Below are 17,908 nucleotides of genomic sequence, written 5' to 3'. Positions count from 1 at the left end.
GCAGTGTTATGATAAAGACCAAAATGTAAATGATATATTCACACAAAAGCCACTTAATGAAACATAAAATAGTTAGCACTGTGAACCAATAGCCTGAAGGTTGGGTGGACTTGAATTAAGACTCCCACTTTGAGACTTTCTAATGGGATAATTGCACATGTGAGAAAAGATGCTGATTTAGAAGAGGGAAAAAATGAAATATCTTCAATGTCTATCAATAGGGCAATAGTTTGGTAAAATATGATAAATCTATTCAATGAATACTATGTATAATGGAATACTATTTAGTCATTGAAATGGTTGGGGAGGATCTGTCTACAAGATCTTCAACATTTATTTATTTTTAAATATTTTATTTATTTATTTGACAGCGAGAGACATAGCGAGAGAGGGAACACAAGCAGGGGGAGTGGGAGAGGGAGAAGCAGGCTTCCCATCGAGCAGGGAGCCCGATGCGGGGCTCGATCCCAGGACCCTGGGATCATGACCTAAGCCGAAGGCAGATGTTTAATGACTGAGCCACCCAGGCACCCCAGTCTTCAACATTTAATATGTAAAAATATTCTCAACATATTATTGAGTTGAAAATGCATACAGAAGAGCATATACCACATTATTCTACTTTAGTAAAAGTGTGTGTGAGTAGATGTAGAGGTGGAGGTGGATCTATATCATGTCTATTTATATTGTGTGTGTGTGTGTGTGTGTGTGTGTGTGTGTGAGAGAGAGACAGAGAGAGACAAAAGAAGACTGCACACAAAGTATTGACAGTCATTAACTTTTAGGAGGTTTATTTGTTTTTGTGTGACATTTATTTCTTTGTGTTATTCTGTGTGAAATTTAGGTAAGTATATATGAAAATTATGTATATGTATAAAATTATATATATATATAATTACATATATAGTATGATAGCAGTTACCAGATATGAGATATATGTATGATATATATATATCATATATATATGTAACTGCTATAAACCTTCATTGGGTAACAGACTAGATTTTGTGTATAAAAGCAGTTTGTATTCAACAAAAATCATTTGAGTGACTACTATGTGGAGGCGTTATTCTAGGTTTGAGGGATAGAGTCATGAGCAATACAGAGAAAAGTCCCCGTGTGGTTTTGTAATGGTACCTAGAGAATCATGATTATTGTTTTGATAAAATGACTGAAAAAATATTAAGTTGTAAAAGCCACAGAAATGAAAACTGCAATGTTAATATTTGGTTTGTCCTAACACATAAAGACTTGGACTCAGTGTCTAGTTTGGGTGTCTAGATTGAAACTAAGCAATTTCAGCACTCCAAGACAGTATGACCCACCTTCATGGAGTAGTGGTTTCAGTAAACTCCAAGTTTATGATGGAAAAACAATTCCATTTGAATAGTTCTTTCCTGCCTTTGCTTTGCTTTTTCTCCTCCAGTCCTTCCTTCCCCCCTTCCTTCCCACTTTCTTTCTCCCCTTCCTTCCCCCCTCCTTTCCCTGCTTCCTTCCTCCCTCCCTCCCGCCCTCCCTCCCTCTCTTTCTCTCTCTCTCTCTCTCTCTCTCATCAGTACACTATACAGAATAACTGTGAGGTTGAGTTCAAAACCTTCATGAAGAAACATTCTAGAAGGTATCCCTGACAAAACCTTTCCAAGGTTCAGAGCATTATAGATATTCCTGGGTAATTGAACCCAACTCTCCACCAAAAGCCTATTAAATTAAGTAAAGATAGTTCAGTTTCCTCAAACTGATCTTAATTCATAGTTAACTTCGGCCTATTTATTGTACTGGAAGTCGGCTTACATTTGTAATTAATTCTTCTTCAAATAATTAAATGTTCAAGAGTGTGTCCAAATGACTTTTGAGATGATTTATTGGGGTCTGTTCAGTCTCTGCCTCCCAAGTCCCCAAGAAACTGCTTGGGCAGCAGCAACACCTATGTTTTTTTAGACCACGTCAGTTTGTGCATGGTTTGGGATCTTTAACGATATATTCCTTTAAAGCAACTCTGACAAATTAAGTAATTAGAGACATTTTTATTTCCACATCTTCTAGTACTAGAATACACTTCCTTGAAATCACTTATAGCTAATGTGAATTTATATATTAATTATGCTCATATGGTATTAAGAATTTCCTGGAGCACTTGAGTGGCTCATTCGGTCAAGCATCTGCCTTCGGCTTGGGTCATGAACCTAGGATCCTGGGATCGAGTCCCGCATCGGGCTTCCTGCTCGGCAGGGGGCCTGCTTCTCCCTCTCCCTCTGCCTGCCCCTCTGCCAGCTTGTGCTCTCAATCTCTCTGTGAAATAAATAAATAAAAAATCTAAAAAACAAAAGAATTTCCTTTTTTTTCCTGCTTGCTAACTGAATTATTCATGCACTTGTTTGGTTTTCATTTAACTAAATGATATGAAAGAATTTGGCCAGTTTAGAAATATAGATTTCTAGTTGTACAGAATGCAATACCTGTATAAGAAGATGTAGGTAAGTAAAAGTGTTTGGCCTCTTTTATATTTGGTATAAATTCTGTCTAAACTTACTACCTATAAATATAGCAAATACTGCACATCAACTTTTTGATATAATTATGCTTTGTTCTTCATTTGGAAAGTAGACTTCACTTATGAAGATTTCTGTCATATCAACATGGCTAAAGTAATTGTAATAGTATTCCTGTAAAACTTTTTTTTAAGATACGAGGCGGAAAGCTCATGATTACTTACACCCGCAAAAGTGATGCTGGCAAATATGTTTGTGTTGGTACCAACATGGTTGGGGAACGTGAGAGTGAAGTAGCAGAGCTAACTGTTTTGGGTAAGTGAAATTTTATCTAATCCACTCACTGTAAAGTAGATCGCTTATCATTTTTCAGTTTCTTTATAGCAGGGAGAAAGAAGTCATCTTTTTAGAAGGTAAACGAATATTTTTACCGGGGTGGGAGAGGAGACAAGAAATTAATCAAGTAGCCTGAGCTAAAGTAGCCAAGACATGGGAAAAAAACTAGGAGAAAACTCGAAACCTAGAGAGGAGCTTCTAGAAGAAGGGAACTTTGTGAAATAATTTTCTAAATAATATTTTACATTATAAATGTCTTTATGAACATCTAAAATGGTTTTTAGTCTGTTTATTTTTATCTGTTCTTGAGATGGCTTTTTCTAATTTTAGAGAGACCATCGTTTGTGAAGAGACCTAGTAACTTGGCTGTAACTGTGGATGACAGTGCAGAATTCAAATGTGAGGCCCGAGGTGACCCTGTGCCTACGGTACGATGGAGAAAAGACGATGGAGAACTGCCCAAATCCAGGTACAGATCGGAATTTGGTGATATGATTCATCCACTCAGAATTTCTACTGTTCTCATTGGACCATTGCTTATACACCTGCCATTAGACTAGTCTACTCTAGACTTTTTGATCAGGGGCCAGATGCAATATTAGAGATAATCAGAATCAGGAGGAGGTTATCATGCTTTCTCTGAGGGTTTCACATAAGAACTTTAGATTCATGACCCTGGCCTGCCCAGGGAACTCTTGTAGAATGTGATTTTCCTTCAATAGGTTTCTCTTCTGTCCAACCAGAGCACAATTATTAGCCATTTCTTGTATGGGAGTAGGTGGGAAAAGGAAGGGGGGAGGTATAGCAGTAAAAATACAGGTATGAGCCAATTAAAAAGCAGGTTTCTATTTCCTTAGCTACAGAATCACCAGGGAAGGGTAGGAGAAGTCAGAGTTTCTTGGTATCTGTCAAGTCTTGAAACTGGTTAAGAGTGGAGGTATACTTGCAGCCTCAGGGAACGAGACTGTGAAATGATGCTTTCAGGTGTTGTCTTTAAGCTGTCTGTCCATTCATTCGGAAAACACGTGTGGAGCCCTTGCTAGGTTTTGGGGTTACAGTAGCTTCATAGTTCTGCTCTCAAGGAGCTCCCAAGAGATTTGTGTGGATAGATACAGAATAACATGGCAAACCTTTTGTCACATAGATGGAGGCCTGGGGGAGTAGGAAATCAGGAGAGAGTGTTCACAGGAAAGTGACATGTAATCCATGCCTTGAAAAATATGTATAAATTTGAAAAGCAAGAAAGAAGAGAAGAGAGTATTCCAGGAAAAGAGACATTACAACATAGACACAAATCTGAGAAAGAACATCACACGCTTTGAGTGGTGGGAAGTTTAGCATTGGTAGCTCATAGGGCATGTGGCAAGAAGCTATATCAGGTTGGAGATACTGGGGCCAAATGATCAGGAACTTTGTATAGTAGACTGAAGAATTTTGAATCCTATTGCATGCACACGGATGAGTCAAAAGGGATTAGTCTGAACAGGATTACTTATTTTTTAAAGATTTTATTTTTAGGGGCACCTGGGTGACATAGTCAGTTGAGCATCTGACTCTTGGTTTCAGCTCAGGTCTCAGGGTTGTGAGATCGAGCCCCGCCGTCAGGCTCCACACTCTATGTGGAGTCTGCTTGAGACTCATCCTCTCCTTCTGCCCTTCCCCCCAATACACTCGCTCTCTCGCTCTCAAAAATAAATAAGTCTTTAAAAAAAGGTTTTATTTTTAAGTAATCTTTACAGCCAACGTGGGCCTCAGACTTACAATACTGAGCTCAAGAGTCACATGCTCTACCAACTGAGCCAGCCAGACACCCTCAACAGGATTACTTTTTAGAGAAAATAATTTTTTAGCCCTGTGGATATTACATTAATGTGGGGTGAAGCTAATGGCAGGGTCACCATTGTCATTTTTGTCCAGAAAATAGATGTGGATTGCGTGACCTGGGGCAGGAAATAGGGATAGAGATCCATAGTAGAGAGAAATCTCTGAAACTAAACTGATGAATTGGATGATTTGTTAGATATAGAGGGCTGGTGGAGGAAGATACCAGGAGATTATATGAGGAGAAGTTGGTTTACACAAGGGGGGAAAGAAAAGAAAGTTGTATTTAACATAAGAAATATTAGATACCTGTGGGATATATTGTCTAACTCTCAGTCAGTTGGGATTATGAATTTGGAGCTTCAGTGAAATAGGGGTTGGGAATGTTTGTGCAGCTGATCAATATTTAACCTACAGTAGCTAATATAACTCAGGGATATTATGTAGAATAAAAAGAGGATGAAAGTGAAACTTCAAAAGAAACCCAACATTGAAGGGGAGAGATGAAGCAAGGCAAGTAAACTCTGGAATGAGAGCCTGGGTTCAGGCATCAACTCTGCCACCAAACCAGGTGAGAGCCAAAGCCAGGTGACCTTACTTTCTTATGCCTCCAATTTCTCATCTTTAAAATGGAGATGAGTACAATATTTCATACAATTGGATTTTTTAAAAAGATTTGTTTATTTATTTGAGAGAGAGAGAGAGCACACAAGCAGGAGGAGCAGAGGGAGAGGGAGAGAGAAACTTAAGCAGACTCTGGCACTGAGTGCAGAACCTGATGTGAGGCTCAACCTCATGACCCTACAATCACAACCTGAGCCGAAACCAAGAGTCGGACACTCTACCAACAGCACCACCCAGGCGTTCCAATACTTCACGTAGTTGTTGTAAGAATTTTAAAAGATGAAACCTATAAAACAAAGTCCAGCATATAATAAGAATTTATTTAACCGTCACCATCTTTTAATTTTAGTATGAGGACAGTAGCTTGAGGAAATGAATGAAGAAGTGCCAACGTTGCCCAAAAATATCCTTTTGGAAAATATTTTAATTGTTTAGCCAGCATAATTGGGAAAACAGGCTCTATCTGCATGCCTACAAAAAGGGACACCACAAAATTTCACCTTTTGTTTTAAATTTTCTGAAGAGAATATTTCATGTTGTTGATTTGTTGCCTTAGAGGCATCATATTGCTAATGATGGGATTTTTTTTTAAGTAGCATGTCACTTAACTCTGCATTTGTTTGTTATGTCACTAGATATGAAATCAGAGATGATCATACCCTGAAGATTCGGAAAGTGATGGCTGGTGACATGGGGTCATACACTTGTGTTGCAGAAAATATGGTTGGAAAAGCTGAAGCATCAGCTACTCTGACTGTCCAAGGTAGGGCTTGTGGTTGCTTTATCATAGAAGGATGATGTGGATATTAGAAGAAAATATGATTTATTCGAGTAGTTTACATTAAATATAGACTTCAAGTAGTGCTATCAATATTTCATTCAAACATAATTTAGAGAAATTATTATTTTGCCTATGGGAGCTCTATAAGTGTTTGTTACAGGAAATTGAATTAAGTTGTTAAAATTATGGAGAGGTCTGCCTTGGTGAAGTAGAGGAGGAGAGTGTGCTTTAATCTCTGGGCCTTCAGACATAGAGCCCTTCTAATCTCTTAATTAAATGACAGCTATTACCATGAAAACGTTGTCTTTAAATGGAAACAAATCTGCCAGTCCTTCAGACCATGCACTTTCCAGGGTCTGTACAACTCAGAACACCGAAATAAGAAAATTCTAATTCACTCTGAAATGTACGATCCATCCACAGAGGAGGAACACCCACCATCTTTTTTTTATTCCTACAGGCCTGTGAAATAACAGACATTCAGTAAATGTCTGTTGAATGAATTAATTGCATCTGTACTTGGCTAATTCTGATACAGATTTATTATTTGATGTTACATGAGTCCAAATGGATGCCACATTTGATGGCCACAAGTTTTTGAATGTCAGACTCACGTCTTAAAACCTACGTGCCAGAAATGGTTCTTTCACCTCCTTTGTATCCATAATCCAGATGTTTTCCATTTTCATAATCCCTTTTCTTCATGATACCATACCGATTATTTCTCACTATGTCTCATCCGAGAACTCTCTCATTTTTTTTTTTCTTTTTAGGGACAGATTCTGTATTGTGGAATCTGAGAGACAAAATGACCTTTAGAAAACATTTTGCTCGTGAAAAAAACTCCCCTATTTTGACAAGTATATAGAGTAAACAGGGATTTGGGTCCTAACCCACTTAGCTTGTTTCTGGGTCTGACATTAGCAACACTTGGCACTGTCATCTTTCCTGAACACTGTCTCCTCTAAGGCTATTGTGAAGAAAAAGGTGGCTTTTGAGGAGGGCTTCTACTGTGGGCTTTCTATAAAAGAGCCTTGTGGGCTTTTTACAGTTAAAAAAAAAGAAGAAGAAGAAAGAATATTTTCTTTCTTTCTGTAAGCCATTATGTCCCACTTCAGGGTTTTTAGCTCAACCTCATAAAAACAAAAGAAAAAAAAAAAAGAAAAGATCAAGAACAAACATTGAATTTCTAAGGCCTAAACTACTTCTCTTTCATCTGAGTTAGACCTGAACTCCATGTAAGACTAAAACTGTAAGAAAAGGAAACCCCTTTACGTTTAGAGCAAGTACAAATTTAAGAGATGTCAAATCTTCAAAAGCCCTCCAGAGGGAGTAAAAGGAGCCCAGAATGAAGACAAGGCATGAAAAGCTGTGTCTTTCTTTAGGCAGTTGTGACAGGGAGGCTGGTTGTCTATCACATTAGTCAAAGAGATACGTTTCACTTTATGTTTTAAAGTCCTTTACCTTGGTAGTCTGATGCTTTTATTAATAATAGCCATTCCTCTGTGTCTACAGTGGACATTGAAATCTAAATAGAATTTCTTCCTGCAATTTTATTTATTTTTTAATTTTTTTCCCTTTCTGCAATTTTAAACTGAATCCAAAGCTAATTCAGCCTTAAGTTTTCCATATGGACTTCTTACTCCCTAAGCCTGGATTTCAATGGAAATTGGGTACAAATGATCAAATCTGGAACCTACCTTAAGAATTTAGAATTAAGGGGTGCCTGGGTGGCTCAGTCTTTAAGCATCTGCCTTCGGCTCAGGTCATGATCCCAGGGTCCTGGGATTGAGTCCCTTTTCGGGCTCCCTGCTCAGTGGAGAGTCTGCTTCTCCCTCTCCCACTCCCCCTGCTTGTGTTCCCTCTCTTGCTGTGTCTCTCTCTGTCAAATAAATAAATAAAATCTTAAAAAAAAAAGAATTTAGAGTTAAAAGAATTTAGAATTTTTTATTTCAACTGCATTGGGTTTTCTATAAACTTGTGAAAGATCTGTATATTGATGAGAATGTATTCTTTTATCCAAATATTAAAATAAAATTTGCATGCTAATATCACTGTTAAAATATCTTTAACATTCTAGGATAGTATGCATAATATGCCAAAGGAAGTAATATGATTCCCAACCTAGAAGATAACTAAGGAAAAAAAAAAAAGGAAACTTGAGAAGTTGTATTTTTTTCTTCATTTGAGATCGAATACAGAAAAATACTACTTACAAGAGAAAGTAATTTGAAATGAATCCATTTGATAGCAGGAAACCATTATAATAAATTCAGTAGTATATTAATTTCTGTATTTTATTTGTGGTTCATTTTTAAAAGGAACTACTAGAGTCAGTATGGGCTCAAATAATCTTCCTTTCCTTCACCCCTCATACAAGAAATACTTAATTTTGGGAGTTGATGTTGGGCAACAAAACTCTGTGCTCCAGGTAGAAGTTACTGGAAAAAAAACCCTCTTCAGTGAGGGTGCCCATTGGATTTTCATCCCCAGTACAGACATGATTAGTTCTAATATTTAAAAAATAAATTTGATTTGAGAATCACTTCTTTTTTTTCCATTTTTTTTCTTGAAATCCCAATTCTGCTTTCTTGGAGACTCTACCTGTACATTTTTCTTTCAATATTCCTTCTAAGGATTTTCTTATTTTTTGTACTTGTGTAGTCTTCACAGTGATTAGCATCATACTGGACATAGAGTAGGCACATTATTTAATAAATACTTGTTAATTTGAAATATGAATATGGATTCCAACCTTCTGCTTGAGTGGTAAAAATATCATAGGGACATCCTAAGGGAAATTCAAGCATCTTCTGGTGGCTTTGATTCTGAATGTCAGTAGTAGGTTCTGTGGGATCAAAGTTGAATAGACTGCCATCTTATGATGGCTGCCTACTGGTCTGTGTTTGAAAGAGACTAGAGCCAAAGGTAGAACTAGGCAGGGTGTCCTAAACTTATCTGAAGTTTGTTATCTGAATGTATCTGAACTTACATATCTATACTTATCTGAAGCTTATTAAATATGCCAATTATCTGGGATGCCCCTGGAGAACCTGATTTAAGAATCTGGGTCTGAACATAGAAATTTAATTTGTTTTTATGTTTTATTTTTGTTTTTGTTTTTAAAGAGTAAGCCCCTTGCAGTCTCCGCACTCAGTGTGGAGTCTGCTTGAGATTCTCTCTCTGTCTTCCTCTGCCCCTCCTGCTTGTGCTCTTTCTCTCTCAAATAAATAAATAAATCTTTTAAAAAATTAAATAAAGTAAGAAGCTCCATGCCCAACGTGGGGCTTGAACTCACAACCCCACGATCAATAGTTGCATGCTCCACTGACTGATTCAGTCAAGTGCCCCTTTATTTTTTATTTTAAGCAAGCAAGTTCATGAATCCCTGGGGTGAGAACTTACTTGAACTATAGAAAGAATAAAGGACTTTAAAATTTTTCTTTAGAGTTTGGGTATTATCAGAGCTGGAAGAAATCTGTTACAAAGAATTATATAGCTAAGAGCATAGACATTGGAGTCAGAATTGAGTTGAATCTTGTTTCTGTCATTGACTAACTTTGTGACCTAGAAAAGGTGACTTAAACTTCTTGAACCTCAGTTGCCTCACATGTAAAACGGGTATTTACCCATTTACTCAGAGCTTTTATAAGGATTAAATTAAATTTTATATATAAAAAAGTTTAACATATTGTCTGTTACAGAGTAAATGTTTCATAACTAAGGAGTATTGTATTCATTTTAGTGTTATTGACAGCTTTATTGCTTAATTTTTAATAATTATTGGCTATTTAGTAAGAAAAATTGTATGGTTCAGATAATTCTAGACAGGGTTGTTCTTTCTCTGCTGTTGTAAATGAGAAATGTGAACTACTAATATAGTCATGATAATTTATGATCTAAAAATTATTCAAAACTCTTCTCAAATATAGTTTTACATTTTCATTACAAAAGAAACTTTACTAGTTTTTATAGTAAATGTGTTGGGTTTGTGTGTGTGTGTGTGTGTGTGTGTGTGTGTGTGTGTGTGTGTGCTGTCAAAGCCCTAGTGCTAGACTTACATTGAAGTTTTGCAACATAACTAGATAATGAAAATAATAAAGATTTGGGAATAGAAATGATCAAAAAGATTACCTTTTATGTTCAGTGGAGTGTTATTGTTATGGAAAAACATTCAGCAGAGGGTATTTGACCCCAATTCTGATTCTATTGCCTTGAAGAGTGGCTGTTTTGCAATCATTTTGATTCTCAGCGCCTCAGGTTATCTTTCCTTAAAATAGGGTGTTTCCAGGTAATTCTTTCTAAGACTGGTAAGATGATCCATGAGCAGATATCCTCAAAAACTGTTTATTCTCCTTTATGACCACTTGGAAGCTTCAATTAATCAGTCTAAGCCATGAGTAAAATTTGAGGTCATACCCTGTTATTAGCAAGTAACTGCACCTCTAAAACCTACACCACATATGTATCTCATGTGACATTGGATGGATTACTTCTTGAGCAGCCAAACGCAAAGCCATTGAGCCAAATCAAAATATTGATTATTTATAATGCAGCAGATTTTATTTTACTCTGAAAAAAGGAAAATTGTAATAAAATTTGGCAATGTTAAGACATTTTTGATTAAAATGTGTGCATCCTGGGCTCCGTAAATATTTAGGCAATTCTTCAAAAAAAATATCCAGAGTCCTTTAACTTGCATATCAGTTTTGGGGTTTCATTGAAACTGAATGAGACTCAAAGGTTCTGCCGTACTTTGACCTATTGAAAAATAATTAATGTCTATTACATGACCAATAAAAAATGTTGAAATAATGTTGTTTGGAATGATTACCACAGAAAAGTCTTTCTGCTTAAACCCCCAGTTAACTTGAAAATTCAGTTAACATAACTTAACATTCTATTATTCTCTAGAATAACCTTTTTTAAGACTTTATTTATTTATTTGAGAGAGAAAAAGAGAGAGAAGTGTAAAGACAGCAGAGGGGGACATAGACAATCTCAAGCCGACTCTGCGTTGGCTTGAGTAGGGCTTGATCTTACAACCCTGAGATCATGACCTGAGCTGAAACCAAGAATTGGATGCTTAACCCACTGAGCCATCTAGTCTCCCTTCTCTGGAGCAATTTAAGTTTTGTTACCTATAAATTTAAACCATCAATATTACTATATTTATACTTAATGCATGTCTGCCCTGTTTACTCTCCATGCGGGTAACATCTCCACATCTCCTCAAGAATTCTCTTTGTAAACCTAAAATGCACACAAAATATCAGGCATCTTCTTAATGTCATCTCAGTTTTGATTGATTACATTTGTTAGTGTCTCAATTTGGCAAGTGTTAGGATTGCTGGCTCTGTGTTGGGTAGGAATGAATTCTCTTCTGAACTTGTGTTTTATATTGTATGATGACCCCGTCTTTTAAGGCACAAGATATATCCTGTGGTATTTATAACCATTTTATACATTGTGACATACCTATAAAATAGAAAATCTAACCAGAACAAAATAGATGCATAGAGGCTCCCTGCCAGGTTTTTAAACAGTGTGCCATTGAAACTGCTAGAATTTATGCCTCTGCTTGGTGTTCTGAGAATGATCACAGGTTTGTTTCATATTATTTTACTATCGTAGTCTCAACCTATTAGACCTTTATTAGATGTTTGCCAGTTGGACCTTGAAGTTCTTCTTGAATCACATGATAGCTAACCTAAATTTTTTACTGATTTTTATTTGTGAACCAACTCATGGTTAATTTAAAAAGGGAAGGTTTTTTTGTTTGTTTGTTTGTTTGGTTTGGTTTGGTTGAAGTTAGACTTTAGGAAAAGCATGGTGGAGGCAACTTCAAAGCACTAAATGAAAAATAAAGGAAGAAAAAGAATTTTATGTACTGTTGTATTAAAACAAACCCTTTGAAATGAGTAATTACGCATCTATGATGATGGTCATGTTGATAGCTTTTGAAATCATTCCACTTTTGAGGAGTGCTATCCAGAAAGAAAGATGGAGCATGAGGCCATAGAGAGTTTAGTTTAAACTCTTGAATTTCTCCCATTCCCAAGTCTATGTGCTACTTCTAAGAGGTTGTACGATTCTTTGCTTCAGTGATCCTCATTGCTTAAACCAGGCAAACTTGAGGGCATTATTAATCTTTCTACTCCCTTTGCAACTTTACAGAGAAAGCAGCTCTTATTACTGTCACAATTTTGTTTCCAAAGTGAATTTGTGACTGCCACCAGAATGATCATGTTCCCGTCACTGTGTCTGTCACAGGACACCAGACTGAAAACAGACTTCCATACCACACCCATTCCCCAAGCCATCACATTTTATCTTTGCGGAGTTGACCCATTAAGAAAATCGAATCCCACTTTTGTTTGTCTCTCTTACAATAGGAACTAAAAAGACATTTAGTCTTCTCGTTTCCCTCAGCCCTGAGTGCTGGGCCTGTCTGACACAGGAAGCTGGACATTTAGATCTGAGTTCACACCTCACTGCACTCCTCTGCAGGCCACTCTTAGAGACCAGTTATTCTTTGAAGCTCTAGAAACAGTTGCTTTTCTGCCCTTTCAGCAACAGCTCTGTTAAAAGAAAAGGCAGATACCAAACATCTCTAAACCAGACGAGTGGGATTTCTCTGAAATCCCAGCCCTTTTCTGATAAGTGCATGTCCGTTTTTCTTCCTCTGATGTGAAATTACTCCATTCTCTCTATTTCATCACCTGTTTTATTTTTTTTAATTGTAAAACATGGTCTGATGAATGATGTTGCTATCTCTTTAAATTTATTGTTGGCATACAATAGGAATTGTTCAAATGAATCATCAAAAGGATGTGCATTCTCTTCTGTCCCGAAGAATTGTTATTTTGTCTGGCGCTTCCCATAAGTATTTATGCCTACTATATGATGAAGGAACGGAGTACTTCCTCATTAGGATTGATTAGCCACTGACAGCTCTGGAAGGCTGAGCCTTAAAGTCTGAGATTGACGTGAGACCAAGGAGACACAAAGGCAGAAAAAAAAAAAGACCCGCACTGTCTTTTGGCTGACTTCATTGCTGCTAATGGGATGTTTCCTAGAGCCTCGGTTCTTGCTGCTAGTGAACCACATGCTTCAAACAAGCAGCTTTGCTGAAATATCTTGGGCACGACAGTTTAGATTGGCCCCTACTTAATGTCCCAATGAACTAGGAGTTGAATAGCAGTTATAACTTTCAGTGAGACAAGACACAGCTGTCGGAGGCTTGTCGAAGCTTTTGGGTTTCTACAAACCCTGAGTGTGAATATTTATTCACAGGAAATAATAGTGATGCAGTTAACATGGAAGCAGACTAGGAGGCAGACACTGAATTCTCTCATATTCTCTGCATCAGTGGCAAGCCGGGCAACCCACAGACACATACCAGTAGATAGGCTGGGCGGTGGGGGTCATGCTCTACTCTTGCACTTCTCCCATGTCAACCATCACAAAATCCTACTTATTTTTGCCTTTTAAATATTTTCTTAACCCTCCCACCACCTCTCTAACCCTTGCCTCACTGCTTTTATTCAGGCTTCTGTCGTCTGTCAGTCTCTATCCGATTTCCTTGCCTCCATCTTGTCCGATAGAACCCATTCTCCACAAAACAGGTTCATTTCCCTAAAACACAAATCTGAACATCATACCCCATCTCTCCTGGGTAAGATCCAGAATACTTAACAGTGCTTCTCCTGGTCACTCAGTCACCTCTCACTACTCCCTTTAGTGCCGTACCACTGTATCGTTTATATGTATTTTCTTCATGCACGTACCACCATGTCGCTTACCTCTGGGCTTTTCTTTATGTTGGTCCCTTGGTCTAAAATGCCCTGTCCCCCACCTGCCATATCTTTTACTTGCTAATGACTCCTTCCGAGACAGCTCAGGTGAGCATCCTCAAGGAAGCGGGGCACACTGTCCTCACCCAAGCGCAGGTTACGGATTCCCCCATTCATGTACCCATTGGATGCCACTTACTTAATGTCTGCCCCACTTCACTCTGAGTTCCTTAGAAGAACACTTTGTTTGCTTTGCCTTCTCAGTCTTTGGGGCATCCTTGGCGCTCAGGTAGCATTTTCTGTGTGGGTGAATCAAGGGCTGCCCTGATATGTACCAATTGTGAGATCCTGGGCAAGTCACTCAACTTGTCTGAATTTCAGGGTTCTCATCTGTTGAAAAATAAATGCACATGTAATGTAAACATCAGTGAGCTGATAGGAAATAGAATAAGATGATTAACACAATATTTATATTCTCGTAAAAGTGGTTTGAGGATTATGAAGTGCTTATGCAAGAGCAATTGTCGTTATGATTATTTTTCTCATCAGCTCCTTCCAAAACAATGAAAAATTCATCAGATTCTCAGTAATATTTATTTTGTCCATAGAGATTTGAATGTTTTGGTCACTGATTAATATAGTTTGGTCAGTGTTTTCTTTTTCTGCAAAGATAATTTTCTGTGGCTCCTTAATATTGAGATCTATCTTTGAAAATTAATTGGTCCTTAATATTTCCTTGGAAAGTCTTTAGGGAGACATCTTTTCTTTTTGTTTTCCTGCTACTGTTAGGAAACATTCCATAGAGTAGAATTAATAGCACATTCTGTTCTGACAGACTCACTTGGATTTAAATGCTGAATGTACAAGCTATTAAATCTTTGATTCTCAGTTTTCTTATTAGCCAAATGGGGGTGAAATGTCTCCCTCATAGGATTGCTGTGGGGATTAAATGAGCTAATAAATATGAAATGCTTAGAACATTGTGTGAAGCATTATTTATTGTTTTTAAAGATTTTATTTATTTATTTGACAGAGAGACAATGAGAGAGGGACAACAAGCGCAGGGAGCGGAAGAGGGAGAAGCAGGCTTCCCACGGAGCAGGGAGCCCAGTGCGGGGCTTGATCCCAGGACCCCGGGATCATGACCTGAGCTGAAGGCAGTCGCTTAACGACTGAGCCACCCAGGCATCCCTGTGTGAAGCATTTAAATGTTCAATAAAAGTAGAAGGAATGAAGGTGATATGAAGAAGGAGGATGAGGAGGAGGTCACTTCAGTGGTATATCTTTGTATGTGTCAGAATCAAAAATTCATGTAGCTTCAGTGCTCTTAGCTGCCTATCGCTAGCTTTATAAAAGGGTTCAGATCTGAGTCACAAGTGCATTTCCTAAAATATTTTACATAGTGACACAATAAACAATTTTCAATAAAGAATGACTATCAAGGTGGTTAAAAAATGTTACTTTTGGGGAGTGTCTGGGTGGCTCAGTGAGTTGAGTGTCTGATTCATGATTTCAGCTCAGGTCATGATCTCATGGGTTGTGAGATCGAACCCCACATCAGTCTCTGCACTCACTGGCGAGTCCGCTTGGTATTCTCTCTCTCTCTCTCTCCCTCTGCCCCTCCGCCATCTCCATCTGTCTGTCTCTTTCTGTCTCTCTCTTCCTCCCTCCCTCCCTCTAAAAATAAATAAATAAATCTTTAGAAAATGTTAATTTTTATTCTAGTTGCTTTAGGGCAACAATGGGCAAGTGAAGTATAATACAAAAAAAATTCTGCATTTTGTTAAAAATACTTTTCATTTGTTTTAATTATGTGTATTTGATAAGTATTTGAGAACCAAATAATCAGTTTGGCTTCTTCGATTAAACAGATCCATAATTAACAAGATACCCTTAGATCTTTAAAATAGTTATTATCACTCCTGGTATGTTCAGTGCTGCTGAATTTCTTGATAGAATGGTTAATATTGAAAACCTTCACTGTTTCTCCCATAAATGTAATCCATATATTGGAACAATTAAATTAACTAGATTTAAAAAACTGGATAGATGGTCTCCGCTAATAACGTTCATATGATCTAAAACCATAGTAGTCTTGACAATAGATCAGAAATCATAATCCATTAAAGGAAATGCACCTTTGCGTGCATTTGTGCATTTCACCATTTTCTGAGATGTGAAATAGCAACTTTGAAGATAACCAAACCACATGTTAATCTCACACAATGTAACATAATGTGTGTGTGTGACATTTTTTTAATGAACCAGTAAATAATTGTTTCAGAATGTAAAATTAAAATGTAGGTAAAAAGTAAAGCAATATAGCTTTCTGTGGATTTTACTGCCAGGAGTAGGGGATAAACTTTAATAAACTTGCATTCAAAAACAAACTCTGGGGGAAAAGGGCCTATTTTGTAAATTTGTGGTTTCCTTAAATAGGGTTCACTATGTTTGGCTTTCTATCAGCATATAAGATCTTTGTGCAAGAGTCGTGTGACTTTTTAGAGCTCCTATGATTTCTAGGCATAAAGGAAGTAATGAGAAAAAAACTGGGCCCTTCAGTCCTAAATTTCCCTTCTTTGATGTAGACTTCATTTAAATCATTTGTTGGAACTGTTTGCTTAAATTGCTGATTTCAGAAAAGCCGCAGTATAATAGTACATTGTTTCTTCCCATTAATGTGGTTATTTGAGTCAAAGCCAAAACTAATGGTGTCAGGGGGCCTTTTTGCAGGTTCAAGTTAGGTTTACGATAATCCAAGATCCTGGTTAAGAACTGTGAGTTCATCAACATTTTGATGAAACACGTATTATAAGACCCCCAAAGCTTTACTTGATGACTTTGAGAACCTTGATATGTGTGTGCCATGTTTGCCAGACTCTGACAAGGTATGTAGCAGACGGGTTCTTTGGGGAATGATTCTTTCTGCAGTAAATAGTACTTCAGGGCTTGGGGAACATTTTATGTGTGTGTGTGTTTATGTACACCCCCCCACACACACATATGAAGCACATGTCATTATATAACATATATATAAAACACACACATCACAATGTTAAATTTATTTACCACCTCCTGTATATATGTATTGTTCCTTTTACTGCTTAAGTCAAAAGTCTTACTCCAAATGCCTCCCTTCTAGAATCTGTCATGGTATTTTTGTGATTTGTTGTTGTTGTTTGTTTTGTGGTTAAAATAATGATTTAAAAAACCCATAGAAGATTTGAGGGGCTGATGAGAAAAAGAGATTTGCGATTGTAAAACACAATCTCAAGAAAGAAGATGTGTGAGTAGAGACTTTTAAAGAATCCATGTTGCCAGTTGAGCTCTTTGTGAACAGGCTGAAAGTAAAATGCCATCAGCCAAGGGCTTTAATGAAGTCCTACTACAGAATTTAACAAGAGACTGATTTATAAGAATGGCTCTCTCGCCTAGCTGTTCTGATCCAGTGGCATAAATAGGATGCCGAGCTCTACTCCTGATGGTTTTTTTATGCTGTTGGATTTGACTGAGACCCAGCAGCATTATGGCCTATGATTCCTTTCCCTTTTTTCCCCCCATAGGAAGGATAAAGTAAAGAACTTCTTGTGTTCTCATAGCCTTCCAGAAATAGCCATTTTAACCCTAATGACTGTGGGAGATGTGACGTTCTCTTAGATTTCTTTCATTTATTCAAGAAGGTTTTGGATTGCTTTCAGTTATTTCAAACAAACCGATGTAAAATCTTAAACATTAACCTAAAGGAAAAGCAGTCACCACATGGCCTTCCTACGGAGAATGTGAAACACTCAATGCGTATGCCAAGTGCATATTTGAGGAAATAAGTACAGCAGTCAGCTTCAAGAAATAATTGATATGTAAGATGATTCTGTGACAAATAATGACACAGCCCCGCACTAGTAAATAGCACATCCTGGGCTTTCCATTATCTTCTGAGCTTTCCTGTGATTTATTCATCTACATATCAGTTGGTGAGGTTGTCTCATCACCCAGTTATAGATGTAAAACTTAGTGACTCTCTTTAGCAACCTACATTCTGAAATAATGGCATCAATTTGGAA

The 17,908-nt window shown here is 37.4% G+C and overlaps 1 protein-coding gene across 1 annotated transcript in view; it reads left to right on the top strand.

The window, feature by feature from the left end:
• ROBO1 (roundabout guidance receptor 1) overlaps positions 1 to 17,908 on the top strand; it is a 491,348-nt gene that overhangs the window by 380,948 nt on the left and 92,492 nt on the right. Inside the window, exons 4-6 of the mRNA XM_088022787.1 lie at positions 2,684 to 2,804; positions 3,156 to 3,294; positions 5,906 to 6,033. Of these exons, the coding sequence (XP_087878913.1) occupies positions 2,684 to 2,804; positions 3,156 to 3,294; positions 5,906 to 6,033 (388 nt within the window). The remainder of the gene's footprint in view (positions 1 to 2,683; positions 2,805 to 3,155; positions 3,295 to 5,905; positions 6,034 to 17,908) is intronic.

The sequence above is a fragment of the Eumetopias jubatus genome, unplaced genomic scaffold (assembly GCF_037043125.1).
Source record: "Eumetopias jubatus isolate StellerSeaLion01/CBP00866 unplaced genomic scaffold, mEumJub1_p1.0 scaffold_1, whole genome shotgun sequence".
Taxonomy (NCBI): Eukaryota; Metazoa; Chordata; class Mammalia; order Carnivora; family Otariidae; genus Eumetopias; species Eumetopias jubatus.
This window is presented reverse-complemented; position numbering and strand designations above follow the sequence as displayed.